The sequence below is a fragment of the Miniopterus schreibersii genome (genome assembly GCF_964146895.1).
Source record: "Miniopterus schreibersii genome assembly, chromosome: 5".
Lineage (NCBI taxonomy): Eukaryota > Metazoa > Chordata > Mammalia > Chiroptera > Miniopteridae > Miniopterus > Miniopterus schreibersii.
In genome coordinates, this window is record NC_138106.1 from 37,484,034 (window position 1) to 37,505,453 (window position 21,420).

At 43.8% G+C, this 21,420-nt stretch overlaps 1 protein-coding gene across 2 annotated transcripts in view; it reads right to left on the bottom strand.

Annotated features, from left to right (window-relative positions):
* The window catches only part of DGKG (diacylglycerol kinase gamma), a 171,154-nt gene that overhangs the window by 68,499 nt on the left and 81,235 nt on the right, over positions 1-21,420 (bottom strand). For both annotated transcript variants that reach the window (XM_081138473.1, XM_081138472.1), the window contains 3 exons: positions 20,333-20,422; positions 18,211-18,371; positions 10,905-10,969 (listed from right to left, as the gene is read on the bottom strand). In XM_081138473.1, the coding sequence (XP_080994599.1) occupies positions 10,905-10,969; positions 18,211-18,371; positions 20,333-20,422 (316 nt within the window). The remainder of the gene's footprint in view (positions 1-10,904; positions 10,970-18,210; positions 18,372-20,332; positions 20,423-21,420) is intronic.

The following is a 21,420-nucleotide window of genomic DNA, read 5'->3' on the forward strand; positions in this document are numbered from 1 at the left end:
AGTGTTTCAGTTGAATGAGGAAACATGCTCAGCCCTCCCTCCTAGTTTTAGGTCAGTGGATCCCCCCTCACAAAAGGGTTCAGGCTTTTTTCTGAGTGAGCAAGCTAATGAATGAGGTGGGGAGATAAAGTTTAGCAGCAAAACAATGACTTACAGAAGACAAAGAGGAAAAAAATCAAAGTGGGAGAAAATGTGTCCAAAATCTTGTAGGTGAATTCAAAGAGAGAATGGAGCCAGGGCTGGCTGGTCAGGAAGGGAGTGTTCAGAATACTTTGGACTGCGTTTTGAAACAAGTCGTAGATGATGATTATGTCCTAGGAGGAGATGTCGGAGGAGCTAAGGGCACGTGTGGGGAAGGCAAGCAAATGATAAGATTCGGCTGGCATTTGAAGAGAAAGATTTTCTGAAGGGCCACGAATGCAAGCGAAGCAGGTGAATTTAAATTCTATGCAATGGGACCTGGGTTGTGGCAGCAGGTTCTTGTGTGGCAGCAAGAGGACAGAAACACGGGCAGCTCCAGGTAAGGCGGGTCTGAGAGGGAAGAGCACCAAGAAGGGCCGGGGGCTGCCGAGAAAATCCTGACGAAGGGATGTCCTGGGGACTAACTGGGAACTGAGCAACAGAAAAGGTCAGGGTTTTCGTAGAGGACATCCCAGTCAATTGGGTGGGAGCAGAGGGCCCTCATGTAGTGGGTGCAATGAACTCCCCCTGGGCTCAGAGAGGGTGATGTGTTTGCAATCCCAGATGATTGAGGCTGTGTTCTGTTTTTAGAAACCTTTGAAAGACATTCCACAACTTCTCTCCATAACTCATTTTGGCACTGGGTATGTCTTCAGTGAGCCAGGAGATTCTGCCTTCCATCCCCCATGACAATTCCTCACTTTAGAAGCACATTTCCCCTCATACTTTCCTGGGTCAGGATGAAGAGTAAGGAGGTGTGGCCACCATGTCCTGTTGTGAATCCTCACACACTTGAGGCCCATGCCCAATACATTTTCTGCTTCTCCTGTCCAGGAAAAATTCTTTTTGTTTATTTAAAGTTTTCTCATGGGTTCTGTTACTGTCTTTATAATTCTTGTCTAGTCTCTTTCTTGGGTGTTTCTTTGGTTGTGGGGTTTCAAACTGGGCAATCAGAGAGGCAGGGGAGTCTAGCAAGATGAGTGGAGGCTGTGGAGTCAGGCAGACGTAGGTTTGAATAGCAGCTCCTCTGTTAACTAGCTATGTTTTTGAGCAAGTTGCATAATCTCCCCGAGTCTCAATTTTCTCGTCTGTAAAATGGATCAATAATCTTTATCTCATACTTGGAGAGTTGTGCCAATTAAAAATAATGTTCATGAAATTCTCGAAAGCATTCAATAAACAATGGCTCCTATTGTTAGTCTGAGTTGGGGAAATGCTGATTATATTGGGAATACTATTGCTGCCTCTGATGGTCACATAAAACAAACAGGTCTTTTTCAGATATAGCAAAACTATGTGTAGGACTGGGAACTCTGCTAAGAGAATCAGAATTTTTTATTTCCTCTCCACAAAAGTAGAGCTGCATAACATATCAAATAGTTATTTTACTTGCAAAGGGACTTGAGTAATGATGTTTTTAAAACTCTCATATTGACTAAACAAAATCATTGAGGTTTTTTTAATTGGAAAAGACTAATGAAACTCCCACTGCAGATAAACTCATGCTAATCAGCTCCTTTATATTATTTTCCTTTAATAAGTTGTAAGTGCTACTGTGTTAATCTTGCTTTAAATCACTGTATACAGTGTGATCTCAAGTAAAACTGTGCAGTGAAAGTGCTGAGAAAAATATGTTATAATGCTAAATGGTGTTTATTTCTTGGGGGGACAATATGATTTATTTTTCTATAATAAGCCTTAATTACTTGTATAAAGAAAATTTGCTTAAAAATAGTAATATAACTTTATAAAAACATATTATTAAAAATATTTATATCAAGTAAACTGCTGAAATGCACCAAAATGGCAATATTGTGTTTTTGAGCGATGGGTCTATAAATTAATTGATTTTTTCTTACTTTAACTTTTCTGAGTTTTACACAATTTTAAATGACATTGAAATATACTATCTAATCATACTATAGGCTATATTATTAAATTATATAATGATAAATGTATTGGTACTTTATTGAAAAACTTTATTAAGTTAATTTTTAAAAAGTGCCATACATTTCTACATTGATGAGTCATACCCTATGACCTATAGATATATCTGTCCCTCTTAAAGGTTCACCAAACCTCAGAGTTTTAAGGGCTTTTGAGTCATACAACATGACTATTATGTGTAATAATATTAATAGTAATAGCTAGCATGAATGTGCCAGGCCCCTGTAACAAACACTTTGAATGCATTTTTCATTGGGTCTTCAAAAAACTGTATGAGCTACTTATGGTAGTGAGAATAAAGTCCTGAAGATGCCCATGTTTTAATCCCTGGAACCTGTGAATATGAATATGTTAGGTCACATGGCAAAGGGCAATTAAGGTTGCAGATGGAATTTCAACTGGCAATAGGCTGAATTTGAGATGGGGAGATTATTCTGGATTATCTGAGTGGGCCCAATGTAACAACAAGGGTCCTTTTTGGTGGAGGAGGAAGGCAGAGAAAGAGTATAAACAGGATGCAACGTGAGAAAGACTTGATTGGCTATTGCTGACTTTATTTTATATATATTTTTAATCCTCACTCGAGGATATTTTCCATTGCTTTTCAGAGAGAGACAGAGAAAGAGAGAGAGAGAAACATCAATGTGAGAGACACACTGATTGATTGCCACTTGCATGAGCCCAGACAGGGGCTGGAGATCAAGCCTGCAACTGAAGTATGTGCCCTTGGCTGGAATTGAACTGGGATCCTTAAGTCTGCAGGCCAATACTCTAACCACTGAGCAAAACTGGCTAGAAAGGTCATTGCTGGCTTTAAAGATGGAAGGGGGCCACAAGCCAAGGAATGTGGGTAGCCTCTGGATGTAGGAAAAGGCAAGGAAATGGATTCTCCCCAGGGGCCTCCAGAAAGAAATGCAATCCCGATGACACCTTGATTTTAGTCTACTGAGACCTATTTCAGGCTTCTGACTTACAAAACTGTAATATAAAAAATATGTATTTAAGCTACTAAGTTTGTGGTAATTTGTTATAGCACCCCTAGGAAACTAAAATAGTATTATATTCCAATTTTGCAGGTCAGCAGACTGAATTTAAAAGAGTAATTTGGTCAAGGTCACACATAAGTGGTTAGAGACAACTCCAGCATTTGAATCCAGGTTGTCTGAAGATAGAAACTGCACTCTTGGGCACTTGGCTCCACTGAAGCCCCAAAATGATTGTCCAGCATCCACCTGGGCATAAATGTGGAACCCCTCCCCAATAGCTCCCCACACTTGAAGACTGTGCTAATTGATAAGCTGATCTTTTTTGGGGACTCAAAGTGGTCTATCCAGTCACTTTTCCATTAACTAATTATATAAAATAGTCTAATTTCTCCTTTATGAGAAACACTTAAAAAATATCTGAGGCCACTAGGTCTTCTCTTCTTTGGGTGAAACAATCCCAAATTCAGCCTTTCCTTGTAAGACATAGTTTCAGGAACCAGGACTTTACCAACCTCTCCCTTCTGGAAAGCATCCAGACTGTAAACACCCATTTGAGGACCTGGCCAGCTCTTACTTTACTTTGAATTTGTGTACTTTGATTTTCTTCCATGAGGTTATCACGCTGACCTTAACCCTTCTGAACTTGATTCTATTCTACACCTTGAGCTCTTTGATGGAAATATTTCTAGAGCTCAATCAATAAATAAATACTGATAACTTTTGGATTATCTGGCCTAAAAGACTTGAAAACACAGCTTGTTTTCAAGTTCCTTCTGATATTATCACAAACTAATTCCACTTTTTGTTGACATAAATCATACCTTTCTTCTTCTGGCCTGGCAGGGGCTAGAAAAAAAAATCTGTTAAGCTATAGTAAGGAACTGTTTTGGTGAACCGGCAACTTTATCGGGAAACTTGAGATATAGGCAACTCATGTATACCAGTCTGAGAAGTTGTGCTGTACATTCCAGCATGAATGGGGGAGCCAGGAGGAAGATGCAGGAAATGTTAAGAGTCAATACAATTTCATCATATTATTTTAAATATTGTGAATCTTTAGGTCAGAGAGATATTTAGGGCACAAAAATATTAATAACAGCTTCCTAAAATCTTTGACCATCCACCGTTTTAAATGATCCATGCTGCCTGTTCCCTCATTTCTGCAAAAAATCAAGGGCTGACTATAAACAAATAAGAAATTACCCCAGCCCCCCCAAACACCCTGTTCTCCTGTGGTTGCATAATGATGAACGTCTGGTGAAGAAACCATGAATGCATATTTCATTCATTTTACTCTATTCATCTCTCTCAAGGAAGGTTGGGGAAGATGGAAGATAAAACATTTTTGTGGGCTAGTTTATAAACACTCAAGTAATTAAATAGGTTGCTCAGTCAGAACTGACTTGAAGAGTCAAAGGTGCTTGAACACAGCATAAGGTTTGCATTTCCTTTATAAATAACCACAGGTGTAAGAACAGAAATAGAAAATGCTACAATAAATTTCATTTGGGGCTTTTCTGAATACAAAATATTTGAGAGAAAAAATAATTTGCTATTTGACAGAAACAGGTGCAGAGAGTTTGGACCTCTGGGTGCCTAGGGCTGGTCTCTCGTGGGTGCTGAATATCAGATGAGCAGAAGGAAGGACCAATTCAGGGCACAGAATGAAGACTCCAACTGTGAGGATCTAAACCCCACTGTGTCTGCTGCATTTGTACCTTTATGCTTTAGGAAAGTCAAACACCTGGGCTGTAACATTGGGCTACCTCACAGGGCTCCTAGAAATAATAACTTAGAATGGTTTCATTTTTAGATAAAAAAGAAAATGTTATATAAATGGTGGTACACTTTATGCTTGTGACTGCAGAGCATACTACAGTTATTCAGTAGAGGAGCCCCTCATTTTTGCCTAGAATTGTATGATTTGAGCTTTGCTGGCTTTTATTTTACCTCCCACAGAATATCTCTGTTTTCATCTAAACTGGGAGAAGAGGAGCTTGGTAGGTGAGGGGATAGCAGCGAGCATCAATGAAAAATGGGTAGTCAAAGGTCAGGTGTCTGACAGCCCTGGACCACCCACCTGCCCACCAGCTGTGCACTCCATGGTCCCAGATAAGCCCTGAGAATCCTTGGAGCAAATGGCACCTGTAATGCAACCCCCCACCCCTTACTCACTCCCTGTTCCTCCTGTTACCATGTCACCTAGGGTCTGTGAGCCCCTACCTCGATGTAGCCTAGACTTGGCATTTGGACTTCAAATCTCTGGTATTCACCCCACAATTCTGCCTCTTGGATACCCCTTGAGTCAGCGGAGGGAATTTTCTCTGCAGCATCAATTCTATAGAATCCAACCCAATGCTGGCTGGCTAATTGGTGCCATCCTCCCAATTCCTAGAGAGGGATTTTTGACACAACACATTCAATGGATCACAGTTGGGGTCTCCTCCAACTTTTAGTTGTCCTCCAACTTTTAGTTCAAGGGCCATGCCAGTGCAGCAACAACCCTATGATAACTGAATTCCACTCCATTAGAAAAGCCTTTTATTTTCAATGTTTCATTGGCAATCTAAGGCAGTGCTTTCCTCATGCTAACCATTAAGCACTATTCAACAACAGATGTTTATTGAGAACCTACTATGTGTCATGAACTTACACAGTATCTCATTACATACTTATAGCAACCTTGTAAGATTTTCAGGGGAGGAAGCAAAGGATTAAAGAGATTAAGTAACTTGTCCAAGGTCACACAGCTAGTAAGTGGCAGAGCCAAGTTTTGATGCCAACTTAGACCATACCCTGCTGCTTCATTCTATAAATATCTATTAAGTACTTAGTTATTTTCAAGACATATTTCCAAATTCTTAAGAACTCAGGCTACATTAGGGCTTGTGGGGAACCCCTCATCAGCTACTCCAAGGTCCTGCCTCCAAGAAAGCTAACACTCTAGAGCTTGTTAATTACCCAAGGGCTTTTGGTAAAGGTGGTCAGCTTCTGGTAGGAATGAAGTACTGTTTCGGTCCCTTTGAAGGGCCTGACAGGAAATATCTTGCTTCAGCCTAAACTGCTGAGGGACATATTCAAGTGGATGGCACTCAGCAGGTTTGGAATAACACATTCTTCAAGTGCTCTGAGTTTCTGACCAACAAGGAGAAAATTCTATAGTTAGATTTCTCTTTCTGGACACTCACTAACAGTAATATTGGAATTAGGTAGCTTCTATGTGTATATTCTATATATACAAAAATCTTCAAGGATAGTCCATCCAGAAACTTCATAGAGGGCTGGTTCTTGGATATCTGGAAGACTGGTGACATCCTTGGCTCATCCGTGAATACTGACTACTGCCTGTTTGAGGGGCTGATAACCCCACTCCCTCTTCCCCTAGGTGAAACCCTCTTCCCACCATTCTTTTATCTTCATTGCAATCTCCGCACTCTGTGAGTCCTAGCAAATGTGTCTTTTTTATTAATTCTTCTCTCCCTGCCAGGGCCAGCTCATGGGTGTGAGATCTGTAAAGTCTCACAAGACCCCACACTTATAAGGGCCCTGGGCTTGGTTTGATGCTCTGCTGTCACCGACTTAATAATTTTTTTAACAAGGAGCCCTGCATTTTGCACTAAGCCATGAAATCATGTGGTTGATTCTACTCCTTGCTAGGGAAAAGAGTCATACCACACAACTTAAGAGTAGGTGGTGTAGCTCGGCCTGTGTGGCTCAGTGGTTGAGTGTCAACCCATGTTCCAAGAGGTCACCGGTTTGATTCCCAGTCAGGGCACATGCCTGGGTTGTGGCCCAGATCCCCAGTAGGGGGCATGCAGGAGGCAGCTGATGGATGTTTCTCTCTCATCATCGATGTTTCTATCTATCCCTCTCCCTTCCTCTCTAAATAGCAATAAAAACATATTAAAAAAAAAAGAGTAGGTGGTGAATCTGTGGTCCCCATTTACACTCAGCAAGCATTTCCTCATAGAGACAATCAGTAATGGTGGATGGAGATGGTAAGAGCTCCACCCTCTTTAGCTTCAGTTTCTTCATCTCTGAAATAGGGACAGAAGCACTTACTGCATGTTATTATAAGCCCTGAGTGAGATCATGTATGATAAATTCCCATCAGAATGGATAGGTGTTTGCTAGGTAAAATCTATCGAAGACAGAAGGTGCGGTAAACAGTTTGAATGCCAAAGTTAGGAGCTGGGCTAGAATCATATCTGACTCACTGTGGTGATCATTTCACAATATATACAAATATTGAATCACTATGTTGTACATCTGAAACTAACATAATGTTATATGTTAATTATATCTCAGTTAAAAAAGAGAATCATATCAGCCCTACTGCTTAAAAAGTTGTATGACCTCAGTTAGATGACTTGGCGTCTTCCAGCCTCAGTTCCTTTACCTATAAAATAGAAATGCTAACATTTACCTTGTAGGCTTGTTTTGGGATTTAAATAATCTAATATATTTAAAAACTGAGTTTATCTAGTAGGAGCACAAAAAACAACAGTTCTTAGTTTGGTTCCCTTATAACTCTATTTCTGCACTTGTACTATACAACTTCCTGTATATTGTATTACCTACCAAATGTAATCGCCTCGTATATGAAAGTAATTTTGTAAAAAATAATTGAGGATCATTTTTCTTTCTTTGCTAGACTAGGAATTCCTTAAAGGCAGGGAACATGTCTTATTTACCTTATATCCTAGAACACTTTCTAATGTGTTAAATATCAGTTGTATTAAATCTCTATTCTGTTGTTTATGCCAACAATGAGATGACAATTTTCATAAAATTCCTAAATTAGCAATTAATATTTAGCCTGTCAACAATTAGGAAGTAGAATGTATCAAAAATACATTCTCTGGCATCAAAAGCCTTTTTTTACCTTGACTATAACACTTAGCTCATATTTTCCACCCTTGGGTCTGATTCTTGCTCCATTAACAAAGCAGTTCTACCAGGGAACATAACTTAGTTTCATGCAACCAACCACCTTCCCTGGCAACAACCTGTGTAGAGAGGCCACTGGGGGAAGACTGTGCTGAAACTCCAATAGTTTGATAACTGTTAGGATTCAAAGAGGCCTCAGAACTGTGACTTTTAACCTTTTGAGGGTCATGGATCCCTCCAAGAATCTTCTGATAGTTATGTACGTTCTCTCCAGAAAAATATATTCAATATCTTGCATACAATGTCAAGGTGCCCTCAGAGCTCCCACAGCACTTGTGCCTCAGATGAACAATTCTTGTTAGAACAGCACTGAAAACTCAATGAGCTATGGGAAAGATTCAAGTTTCCCGATAAATTCATCCCCCTCTAGTCACATTCCCATGTTCAAAACAAAACAAAACAAAACAAAAACAGTTACAACTTCCTAGATTTAACCTCAGGGTTATTCCTGAGGGCCCAGTCCAGAGCGTTAATGGTAAGGGCATCCAGCCAACCAGTTACTACTCTTTGGAAAAACCTATATTCAGCTGAGTAAAACGAAGCCTTGTTTGATAATATCGTTTACATTTCCAAATCCCCGGTATCAGTATCAAGCTTTCTTCCTATCCCTTGTGGCCCTTCCTAAGTTTAGCTGCTGGTGTAATGGGGTAACCATGGCAACAACCACCTGCCTATTTAAAACCATCTCCAAAGCTAAATAAGGAAGCCTTGAGAAAATGGCTGCTTGCCTGCCTCTCAGTGGACAAATTGGGCACTCCTGGGTATTTTCAATGTGAGCAAGCAGGGTGGGGAGTAGGGGACTCAAAGAAGCAGCATGGACTCAAGGATCTTAATAGAAAGTGCTCTGGGACCTTGTGAAACAGGGCCTACCTCTACACTACAATGTCTTCACTTATTAACAGGCACATGGATTTATATGCAAATCCCCATGCCTGTCATCCTAGGTGACCACTACCTTGACCTCAATCAGGATGAGGCATGTACCTAACTGCAAAGAGAGGTCTCGTTAATTGGAGCTGGGAAATTGGAAGAAAAAACAGTCATTCAGAGTACAGTGAATTTGTTCCTACTTTGCAATGAAATGCACAATTACAACATTTTCTGACAGAGGTATCTTTCTAATTCTACTCAACCATGTGGGTAAATGATGATTGCTCTATTTATGTCCTATGTTGACCTATGGGTTTTTGCAATACAGAGAAATTTCTCTCTCCCTCTGCTTCCTTGCTTTCTACCAGCTACAGAGGTTTTGCTTCTTTCCACGGTCTGGATTCACACCATTTAACACAAAGCTCATGAACATCTGCCTTCCAACCTGTCTCCACCACTGGACTAAGAGTCCCCCACACAGGTCTGTTCAAAACACCTCTGGAACAGCACCTGGTATAGGTGTTTTCAGTGGATGATTGAATGAACAGAAACTGCACGGATTTCACAGGCAGTGGCATCTTTACAAGCGTGTGCGCATGAGTATGTATAAGGGACCTGTACGAAAAGAGGATCATAAAAGTCTGGAGTGGGTGGAAGAGAAAGAGTATTTTTTAAAAAAAACATGATTTTGTGTATATATGAGAGTGAAAAAGATTATGGGAAGACAATCGATTGAGTTGTAAGTTTGCGACTACTGTAGGAGTAGAGGCTGGAAGTATCCCTGTTAATAGTGTTTTGTGAGTGTGCACGATCTGTGTGTGTGAGAGCAACAGAATATTCCTGTGACAGAATGCACACCCTAAGAAGATTAGTTTAGCTACTATTAGATCCTGTAGATCACTTTTCCTGAAGCTGAAGTGGCTTCGTTATGTTCAGTTTCTGATCTGTAAAAAGACTTTCTTTTTCCTGGCTAACCTCCCAGACTGTGGGGTCAGGGGAAAGGAGTGGGAATGAAAATGATGGAGCTTTCCAGGAGCTGGGCTTTAAATGAATGTCTTCAGATAACACGGGACCTCTGCATTAAAGAGAATTCTTTGGGCTAAACTCAAGCCCATCAAGTTCAGTGCGAGTCCTCCTTCCCCACCCGACTGAGGGTGGAGCGGGACCCAGAGGTCATCTTGAAATGGTACAACACAGAGGAACGAGAAATGATGGAGTTCAATTCACATAAAGAATAAAAGAAAGAAGGGAAAAAGGTAATTTAACAATCCCAGGGATAACCGCATGCCAGTCACCACTCACTTCTTGAAATTTCCTCCCGCCAGCAAGGAGGGTTTGGTGTTATTTGTAAATGATCTACTTTTCTCTCTCCTTTCATTTTTGGGCTTAACGCCCTTCGCTCAGGGTGCGGGGCTAAGGCTGGGACCTGGTGGGCTTCGGGCCTCGCGCCCTCTGCGGGGCCTCCCTCTGCTGCCCTCTGCCGTCGGGGGGCGGAGGCGACGCCCTCCCGGTCCTCCCGTCCCTGGTCCCGAGCTGCCGCCCCCCGCCTTCGAGACCAAGAGAAGCTGAGACTCCGGCCCCCCTGCCTGCCCCCCTCCCCGAGGACTCGCAGGGGCTGGGGTGGAGGGGCGGTGCACGTTGAGAAAGCGGCCGAGCCCCAGGAGGGTGCCACTTAGCCAGGAGCAGACTCCGCGCCCCACGCCGGCGCATCGCCCCGCCCTCCCCTCCCCCTCCCCCTCCCCCTCCCCCTCCCCCCCCCTCCCCCTCCCCCCGGGCACATCATCCTCTGGGAGGGGACCCGAGGCCAGGCTGCCGCAGGTCTCTGACATTGTGTTCTTGGAGATGGAAGCCCTCCTTCCGGCAACGTGGCAGGAAAGTGAAGTCCCGGGGCAGCCGGGCCAAGAACGCGGGGCGAGAGCAGGTGGAGGCCGCGGGCTGGACGCGGGCGGGGCGGCCCAAAGGCCCTCTTACCTGCTGTTGAATTTTTCGGGGTGCTTTTCTCTCATCACGTGGAATCTGTGTGCAATGGAAGCATCCTGAAAGGGAAAGAGACAGAAAGCAGATCCCTGGTTAGTGGCCATGGCCGTGCGGTGTGGAAGAAAGGGGAGCGCAGACGCTCACTGAAATCCCCCAACTTCAAGGGAGAACACAGGTCCCAGGTTAGGGGCCAGTCCACCCACGCTGTGGGACCCCGCGCAGTATTCCCCCAGGCCAGCCATAGTTCAGGGTGAGTGAGGGACAGACGCTGCCCTTGGAGAAGAGAGAGGGTGTTTGGGTCTGTGAGCAGTGAGAGCGCTGAAGCCTGTGTGTGTGTGTGTGTGTGTGTGTGTGTGTGTGTGTGTGTGTGCCTTTGGAAATATCTTGCCATATCTTTTAAAACAATACTTTTTTATTTTGAAAGATTTTAAGACTCACAAGAAGTTTCAAAAATAGTACAGTGAGTTCCTGTGTCCTTTCCCCCAGCTTCCCCCTGTGATAACTTCTTAGATAACTATAATACATTGTCAAAACCAGAAAATTGATGTTGACAGATGCTGTTATATATTAACTCTTAATCATCCATAACAGTAGAAATAATTGGTAGCATTGGATAACATGCTTACTAGATAAAACAATATCTATTTAAACTTCTGGCTTCTGCTTCTTGACGGCTCCCGGAAACAGCTCTCCCCAAGGTCACTAAGAGTCTCCTTACCACATTCTATGGGTACTTTGCTGTCCTGTTAGCAAGCACATCCCTTTGCTGCATTCTTGGCCACCTTCTCCTCAGAACTCACAGCGAGAATGGCTCCCATGGCACCATGCTTCTGGGCTCTCCATCCCTGGACCAGAACTTCTCAGCCTTGAGTCCAATCTGTAGCCCACACGCCATGTCATGGGCCATCTCGAGTTCTCATAGCTGTTACTAACACCTAGATACTGTCTCCACAATGTACATCTCTTGTACCACCCCTGACTTTCAGACCTAAAAATGAACTCATCTTTCCTCCTCAAACTAGGTCTTCCACCTTGTTAATGGTCTGATTTTCCAGCAGAAGAACGTGTAACGCCCCTTTACCCCTCAGAGCGACTGCCCCACTCCAGCGCTTTAGGTGTAGGTGATGGGCTTCAGAAATATACTGGCTACTTGGGCTGGAGTGGGGGCAGTGACAAAAACAAGAGAGCTGATTCAGATTTGTTCATGGAAAAAAAAAAATACAGAAACTCATTTACTGGAATATGTGGCTAAAAGAGAACTGAAATTCCATACAGTGAATTTTCAGCTAGTGCATATTCATTCCATTTCTTAATGTGGAAACTACAAAAATTTTTTTCTGTTTTTTTTTTTTTTTTTTAAACATAAGGAGGTATAGTGCAGTGAAGAGGCATTTTTTTGAGCATGTGCTGTGTGTGGTGAGTAAAATACAAGCTAATGGTGGGGACAGAAAGTCCAGAAGCAAATTAGGGGCAAAGAGAAGCTTCTGTGATATTTACACTTGGCAGAGGAGTGAAGCCAGCTAACAGCCCACTACTGAAAAGTAGAGAGGGCAAGTCAAGGTATGGGCTTATTTTGTGGTTGGCAAACACTCCTTGCTGAAATCATGTCTTGGAAATTTCATGTTTAAACTCTACTTAGTGATTTAGTTTTTAGTTTAAAACACATCAACAAAAGTTGAAGGCCTTGGTTAGGCAGGCACCCCTGTGGACACACGGTGGGAGACGTGCAACCTCCCCAGAGGCCTCTGTCCCTTGGGCCTGTACAGCTTGTTCAGCTCCCCTGGCAGCTGTGCTTCACGCTGCCAGACTATGCCCACCTCCCTCTCTCTGAGCAAGTTTCAGTGAACACTGTGAACAAAATTCATTGACATCTGTCAAATGCTTCTCTAGAATTCAAGAAACCATCACATCTGCTTGTGTTCCTTTGAAGCACCAATTTTCTTCTGTCAGGAAAAAAAGAAAAGAAAAAAGCAATCACATGTTGCCTGGCCTGATTTGTTCTCTATGACTCCCTGTCCCCAGTGCTGCTGTGACTAACTCCTGGCTTTTTTATTCTCTGGGATATGTGCACAGCCCCCCTCCCTCTGTGTAGTTCTGATTATCTTTGTTTTTTCATAACTAAGTTTTGCAAAACTTCTTTTCACAAAAACCAGCCTTTACAATATTATTAGTCGAGCACATGAGTCCTAATTTGACACTGTAATTCCTTGGTAAATGCACAAAGTGGCAAAGGAGTTCCTTTGCTGTTCATCTTGGAAAGACAATGCTGGTCAAGACTGACCATGTTTCCCTATCTGGGCATTAAAAAGAGAGTCAAGATTCACTTTAACCCTCTGTTGAGCTTTTCTCTGTCAGGCACTGAGCTGGCTGTCCTTACATTTAGTAGTGATTTCATTTAAATTTTGGAAAGCCGTGCTACAATGGTTCAGCTAGTGTATATTAATTCTGTTTCTTAATATGGAAATGCTATAAAATTCTTTTTCTGATTTTTTTTTAACATAAGGAAGTATGTTAAATCATTACAGCAAAATGAGACTTCTCTTCTGAAGGGAATGGGGTGTGGATGGGAATTGCAAACCTGTGGACATGATGATGACATTTCTGATGGCCTCACTTTCTGGGGCCTTTTCTGTGAAGCGTGGGGTGAACAGGAGATGACCGCAGTGAGGACATGCGACCACTCTTTCCTGAACTAAAACTTCAGTCGCACAGTTGGACAAAATATATGTTTCAACCCCTTCCAAATGTAAGCAGCAGTGTTTGGACTCTGATATGTTGGGATGTCTAGGCCAGTGATGTCTGGTAGAAAAAAATGTAAAATTTTCTAGTAGCCATGTTAAAATAGTGAAAGGAGAGGAAATTAACTTGAATAATTAACAGATGCTATACTTATAACATGTAATTCATATAAATATTATAGCGATATTTTAAATTCTTTCCTTCATACAACATTTAAAAAATTTAGTGTGTATTTGACACAGCATCTCTTGATTTAGACTAGCCCCATTTCAAGTACACAACAGCCACAAGTGGCTGATGGCTACTGTATTGGACAATGCATTTCTAAGTCACTTGGGCAACTTATGGAGATAAAAAGACAGAGACGAGACACTAAAACTTGAAATTGGGATTTTTCTGAAAATTGTGGCAGATCGGGAAATAAAAAGAGTGTAGACCTCTTGTCCAAAACACCTTTCAGTGAGTCCCACTGTTTTAGTACCTTCATGGCTCTCACAGGTGATAGACAAAAACCTGAAGCTGAGGGAATCCAAAGGCCGCAGGAACAATGATGATATTTTTAAAAGATAAAATCACTAATGGGTAGGAGGTGTACCATTGTGGAAACTTGGCTGGTGAAATCTGATAAATATGCTCTGTAAGGTGGGAATGGCGCCTGGGTTAGTGTGATGACTGTGGCCTCTCCTTGGCCCCTGGGGTCCCCCAGCATCAGAAATAGATTTCATTGAATCAAGGGATTAGCTGTTCACTCATCCTGTTAAGGCTCAGTGAAAGCAGAGCCTTTGAGGCCTTCAGAGCCACACATGCCCCAGGAATTATTTCTCAGTCCCAACTTCCTGTCACTGATACCTGGCCATCCTGACATTTCTGCAAATCCAAAAATAAAGAGCAGAGACGAGGAGGCCAGAGAAGTCAGAGGAAATAGCGTCCTGAATGACTGTGTTTAAAATCTCCTGCCAATGGATGTTATCAGAGGGACTGAGAAGGCCAACTATCTCAGCTCCTCACTGAGGGGAGCTGGCATGTACGTGGGTGATGGGAATGTGGTGACAATGAGGCCATAGTCGCTCCTTGGTTAGGCCGGGAGAGTCTGCTCTGTTTATCCCTCCATCTATTAAATGGGTTCTGTCAGTAACAAGGGGACCAGTGAACCGTCAGGACAAGTTCTTTACCACCCAAGGGCACCACAGCACAGTCATTGTCATCACCTTTGTAAGTGCAAGGCAGCAGACATTTGATATTAATGGATATTCTAAGTCCTTCAAAAGAGGCAAAGACTCTGCAAGGCTCTCTTTGCCAAAGGAGTCTGACTCTAATCATCGTAAGGAAGTAAAGCCGTGGGTTGGTTTACATACCCCCTTCTCCTCTTACAAAGTTTGGGAAGTCAAATAGGGAGCAAGAGCTTCTGCAAATGTCAGCCCCAGGTTCTGTTAGGGTTGTGTGTTGGCTACTTGTTTTCTCAAGAATTTCCCTTTCCAACATTTAAAGAGCGAGCACACAAACCCTGCAAACATTTTATTGCGAGAAGCCTAAGGGCACACCAAGGAGATAAAAACAGTCGTGGTTCCTCACTGCTTTGCAATAAAATATTAAATATGCACAAGCTAAAGGTGTGTAAGGGGAATAATAAGGAAAGATACTCTGAAGTTCTTCATAATTTGAAAGATGAATAGATTGGATTATTATAAGTCAGCCCAGGGCAAGTAAATATCTTGACCACTGAGTGTGATGGAGAATCTGTTTGCATGAATTTCCTTGGCGGACAATTAGCTGGCCTTCTTCCCTCCCTTCCCAGTTATTTGCAAGAATGAATTAAAACCAAGATCAATGTTGGCTCTTGGGATTAGGCTTGGTTATCTAGTTGAGGGGAGGTTGTCTAGTCTCTTTTATTGTGTTCATCTATTTGGTCAGCTAATACTAAGTGAGTGCCATTAAAAAAAAAATTATTTTGTAGAGACAGTCAGGGGGCGTTTTTGGCAGCCAAGCTTTGGTGTGTTAAGAGAGAAGATTTGAGGCTGAAGACTGAAGGCAGCCATGACTGTAACTTGCCCTCTAGAAGTTCCCAGGCAGATCACCCCCTCCTGCTGCTCAGCACTTACTTCCGGCCGGTGGCTTATAGGTACTGGTGTCCTCACCTCTCTGTCTTTCCTCTCCTTTATCTATTTCAGTTCTGGTTTCTGCTCCTGTGAAGAATCACTTCCTTTGGCCATTCTCTGCTCTAATGAATTGTCTTCACTCACTGAAGACTTCACAGGGACCATCTACATCAGAATTATCTCAGGGGCTTGTTAAAAACACAGATTCCCAGACCTCGCCCAGACCAACTGAATCAGAATAGGAATCAGGCTCTCTCAGGGGTGGAATTTGCATTTTTGACAAGAGGCATGGGTGAGCCATCACACACTAAATTTTGAGTCACCCCCACCCAAATGCTGCTGGTTTGGTGGCATGAAGATGGAGGGGTTTGGGCAGAGGCTGCAGGACTCATGGTCTGCAGCTTAGTGGGCTTTGGATCCTGATGGTAGTCTCTCCTGGCCCCACCATTCTGTTTCTTTCTAAGCTGTAGCTCCTTCTTACACAATGCAAAAGGTTAATGAAATACCCACCAACAGGGAAACTATGCCTGGTGTGCAGTAGGTACCCAATAAATGTTAGCAAGTTATATTCTAGTTATGGGCAAAAGACTCATATTTTTGTGAAAATGTAATGATGGGAAGCCCATGCTCCAGAAGCCCCCTCACCAGATATGCCAGTCATGCCTGATTTGTAGGAGGTGAAGATTGCCTGTTCCCACTGGGGGAATTAGAGCCTAAGCAAGTGATCCAAAAAGGAGAGGGGCCTTTGAGTCAAGAATAGGAGGGTAGAGCCTTCTTTGGTCACTGGTGAGGGGAGCTGGGAGAGGCCTAGGGAAAGGTGTGTTCCCCAGTTGAGACCAAGGGACCTAGGGAGATAAATAAGAGACTCCTGAGCTTACTCCCAGCCTAACACCTGCGTCTTCTCAGAACCTGGTTGTGGGTCCAGCAATGACACTCTCTGTCTTAGTAATAGGAAAAGAGTGCTGGATTAGGAGTCAAAAGATGAAGGCAAATCCCTCAATTTGTTTCTTCACCTGTAAGTGGAGAGAACACTGTTCTTCAGTGTAGTCACAAGAATCAAGAACATATCTGCAAATATGGCAAATTTTAAATCCTATAAATATAAGGTGTTATTATTATTAATCTTTTCCTCTTCCATGGTTCTCCTAATCTTATTAAAAAACAAAGCCCTTTTCAAAACCTGCTCTTGCCTCAAATATCTATCATTTCCTCCTCCTCCTCTCTCTCTCTCTCTCTCTCTCTCTCTCTCTCTCTCTTTTATAACCACTAATATTGTCAAAAGAGGCACAGGTGAGGATGGTTGGGGAGTGCAGGTATCACACAGTCGGGGTCTGGAGGGGCTCAAATGCATATGAAACTGGGCAGCATAATTCTTAAGACAGGGATACAGAGGAAAGAGCCTGGCTTCAGAATGAGGCCCAGCATGCGTGTGTTAGCTCTGCCCCTTACTCATCCAGTGCTCTGAGTGAGGCCTCACTTGTAAAATGGGGACAGTGGGGACAAGATACCTGCTGAATTGCTCTGAGGTCTAGAGTACATAAAGTCCGGCACAGTGGAGAGCACACAGTAGGAGCTCAGTAAATGCTGCTGTCTTTGTTGTACCTCCCTCCCAAACCCCAGCTCTATTTATGACAGTGATGGATCCCTTTTCTCTCACATCCTGTCCCCAGCAGCTTGGGAAGCAGTGTCCAGCCCATCCTCTTTGGAACAGAAGCTGACTTCATTGAAACAGCATAAATGACCTGCATTAAATGTGCTGGGGGCTGGAGGAGGAAAGAGAAACATGGCACTGTGTGTGTGTGTGTGTGTGTGTGTGTGTGTGTTGGCAGAGGGGGGAAGAAACAAGCACACTAAACCAGGATCTTCAATCTAATGCAGAGAGTGCACTGATGGGGTCAGTACAGAGGGCTGTGGGAACACTAAGGAGGAGCACGGAGCTCAGCCAGAGGGACCGGCCAGGGAAAATGCCCCCAGAGGTTTATGAGCACTTGGAGTGTGGGGAATGGGGTTGAGATGAGGGGAGAAAACAGGAGAGAAGGAATTCTGAGAGCTAAGCCAGCCACACCAGCTTGGGACCATGCAGTCCTCTCTAGAGGACAGAGTGCCAACTTCGGAAGCTCACGTGAGAGTCTCCTCCTGACCTCGCCCCTTGGTTATTTCTCGGTGTTGCTTTTCTTTAACTGCTTCAAATTATCCAAAGAGTAAATATGTTTTTTTGAAAATGTCCTGTCTTTTTTTGTGTTAGTTAAAAGTATAAGGGAAGGAGTTTCCTCTATAGTCAAAGGTGGGGGCTTAGTGCAGTCAAGGTTTCTAGATGGAAGGATGCCTGGACACAAAGTCAAAGCTAGGGGCAGCCAGGAGAGGTAAAGCATAGGGACCCAGATGGGGACAGTGGTGGGCTAGGACCTTCTTTCCCAGCCAGGACTTTCTCTTCCATGCTGAAAGGCAAACCCTGGCCAACTCACCACGCCAATGGAGAAGTAGTTGTTCATGATGTCATATGGGACCTGGTCCCCATTCTCCACCTCTTCTCTGGGGATGACTTCCAGGTGCCAGCGGTCCAGCATCACCAAGGGGCTCTGCTCGATTTCCTTCAGGATTTTTGTCAGGCTTCCGCCTTCGTAACCTGTGGAGTATAACGTTGCATTTGTTCCAAAGCAGGATGCTACGCTGTTGCCAAATTGCAGGCAGCTGTCAGAGCAGGGAATCCTGTGGGCACCTGTGACTTGGAGTCCACCCAGTGTGTTTGTGGGCCAGAGACACTCAAATTCCCTGAGCCACAGAGAAGGAGAGGACAATAGGGAGTAATTAGGAAGAGGCTGGGGAGCTTTGAAAGCCCGAACAGCAGGGGTGGGGTGCATGCTGGCCAAAGGTGCTCCAGCTGTAGCCAAAGCAAGCCCTAGAGAATTGGTGGACTGGGTGGTAGGGAAGCTGCACATAAGGGAATGAAGGATCCATTTCCAGACCATGTCATGTCAGAGAGGGACAGTGTGGTAGACAGAATTTTAAGATGCCCCCCATAATTCCTGCCCACCCAGACGTATACACCATTCAAAACCCGTGGGACCTGTGAAAAGAATACAATTAGGTATATTCTATGAAACAGTTGACTTTAAAAAAAAGAGGATTATCTTGTGTGGCGCTGACCTAATCAAGGGAGTCCTCAGAAAACACTGGACTTTTCTTTAAGAAATATATTTAAAGCTTGAGAGGCATTCAACATGAGGAAGATTCTCTGTTGCCAGCTTTGAAGATGAAGGGACCCATCTGAGGGAGGCTTCTCTCATCTGACAGTGGTTGCAGCAGACAACCAGCAAGGAAACAGACCTACAACCAAATAACTGAACTCGGCTAACAACCTGAGTGACCTTAGAAGCAAACTCTTCCCCCAGAGCCTTCAGTAAGGAACACAGCCTATCTAAGGCCCTGATTTCAGCCTGTGAGCAGAGAACCCAGTCACCGTGTGCCAGAACTTCTGACCTATAGGACTGTGAGCTAAAGATGGATGTTCCTATTGTTATACAGCAGTAAGAAACTAACATAAAATGTGAATCGTAAGTGATGAGAGCTTAGTGAGAGAGACAGTCTTTTCTTTCAAATAGCACTTCTATGTTCCTACTTACTTTTGGGGCAAGCTTGAGGAGTATTTTCAAGTTGTCAGGGCTTTTATCAACTTCTTAGGGGATGCCCCACAAGAGAACAATGGTAGCAACTATGTAGAGGAGGGCCTTGGAACTATCTGGGAGCACAGGCTGGGTTTCCTGCATGAAATTGGTGCCTGGCTATGCTGCCTAGATGCCCAGAGCATGGGGCCACACTCTTGCTGTCCCTCTGAATGGAGGACTCTTTTCTAGTCTCAGTGTGTGGCTAAGTACTCTGGTAGCTCTTCCAGTGCCTGCCAGCTTCCTTCTATGGCTGGCTCTCACTCTGCCTCAAGCTTGCACTAGTCTCTGAACACTGACCGCGGCTTGGCTTGGTCTTGAATTGCTCTCTGAATTGATCAGCCATCTTCAGTCCCACTCTGATTCTGCCTGCCAGACGGATCTGTGGGTTTCTTGTGGTTACCTGAACTTCTCTCTCTGGAGCATGCCCAGCTCCATGGGAGCTGTTGCAGTTTGCAAAGTTCTCAACTCCAGCCCATTGCCCTGTAAGCTAGTTACCACTCTGAGTTCCCCCTTCTGGAATTTTTAAAATGAGGGCCCATGGCTATGGGGGTGCTAAGATGATCTGGATGCCCTAATAGTGGCTTTTCAGTCTGCATTCTGAGTCCTAATTCAGAAGATCAGTAATTTGGGAAGGGGGAATTTTGATCAGAGATAAAGGGGACTTGTTTCACTGGGAAAGGCAGGCAGTAAGCAGATAGTTTTTGGGTGACAGGAAATATAGTGAGGGGTAAGCATAGGCCTCGGTGTGGGATGGAGGGCGGGGAAACCGTCATGAAGTTGATCTGACCCCAGGGTTGAGTATTATTCTGTAAAACGTGATTCTCTTTAGAGATTCTCTAGAGGAGCTCAGCCTAGTTCCGTGGAGCATCCCTGTTGATTGGAAACTTGTCCCCAGGGGAGTGCCACTCACAGGCAGACTCACCTCCTCCCCAGCGGAGACATCGGGCCAGGTCATTTCCTGTTCCAAGAGGCAAGACGGCCACTGGCGGATGCTTAGCGAAGTTGGCCTTATCTGCAACCCATGCAGAGGAAGAGAGAACCATATTGCCATGGGGTTACAGAATGTTCGAGTTATCTAATTACCTGATGCTTGAACCCCTCCATTAGCATTCTTTGTTTGAATACCTCCCATGATGGGGAGCATACCACTTCCTGAAGTCATCTCTTCCTTCTGTAGTGTGTTGACCACTAAAAGGTTTTTTTCATATTGAGTTAAATCCATCTCCTTGTAACTAGCACCTCTTCATCCTAATTCTTTCCTTCGGGGTGACAGCACACCTCAAAATCATTACTGTAGTTTGTGCAGCTTTAATCCTTAATGATAACCAGCACTTGTTACATTTATCCCTTAGACCAACCCTGCAGGGTATTATCATTTTCCTCATAAATGAAGAAACTGAGGAATCGAGAGGGAAAGTAATTCCAGAGCCAAGATCCAAACCCAGAGTTCTACAACTCCAAGTCCATGCTCCTTTCTTCAAGGGCTAGGCAGGCACATAGACAGTAACACAGGTGGGGTTTGAGACATCGGGGAAAGGTGAGGCATTTGGAAAAGGGAAGAGCTCACACCTAAAGTTGTTCATTCATGTTCAAAAGTTTAAACATAACATTGTGCCTAACAGAAAACCTCCAGGTGTCATTTGGCACCAGGATAGCAGTTTGCCTCTTCCACCTCCTCCCAGACTTACAAATGCACAGATTCTTAAACTTATTTCCCGTGCTGGTGTGAAGCAGCATCAGACTGAACCATTAGAGAAAGCACAGCAGACCACGCATGTTTCAATCTGGTTGAAGATCTACAGAAGTCATGCTAGCTGACTGGGAAAGCTGAAAGCGGCACAGGCATTCATTGGGCTCCAGGGGGCGCTATTTACCTAAACCTTAGTTCACCTAGTGCACGTACCTGAGAGATGCTGTTGAGGAGCACTGGGGGAGGGGCTGGGGTGACGCAGGAATCAGCATCCTACATGAGGCTCATACTGGGGTTGCCCCAGAAAAACGAGAGTTCAT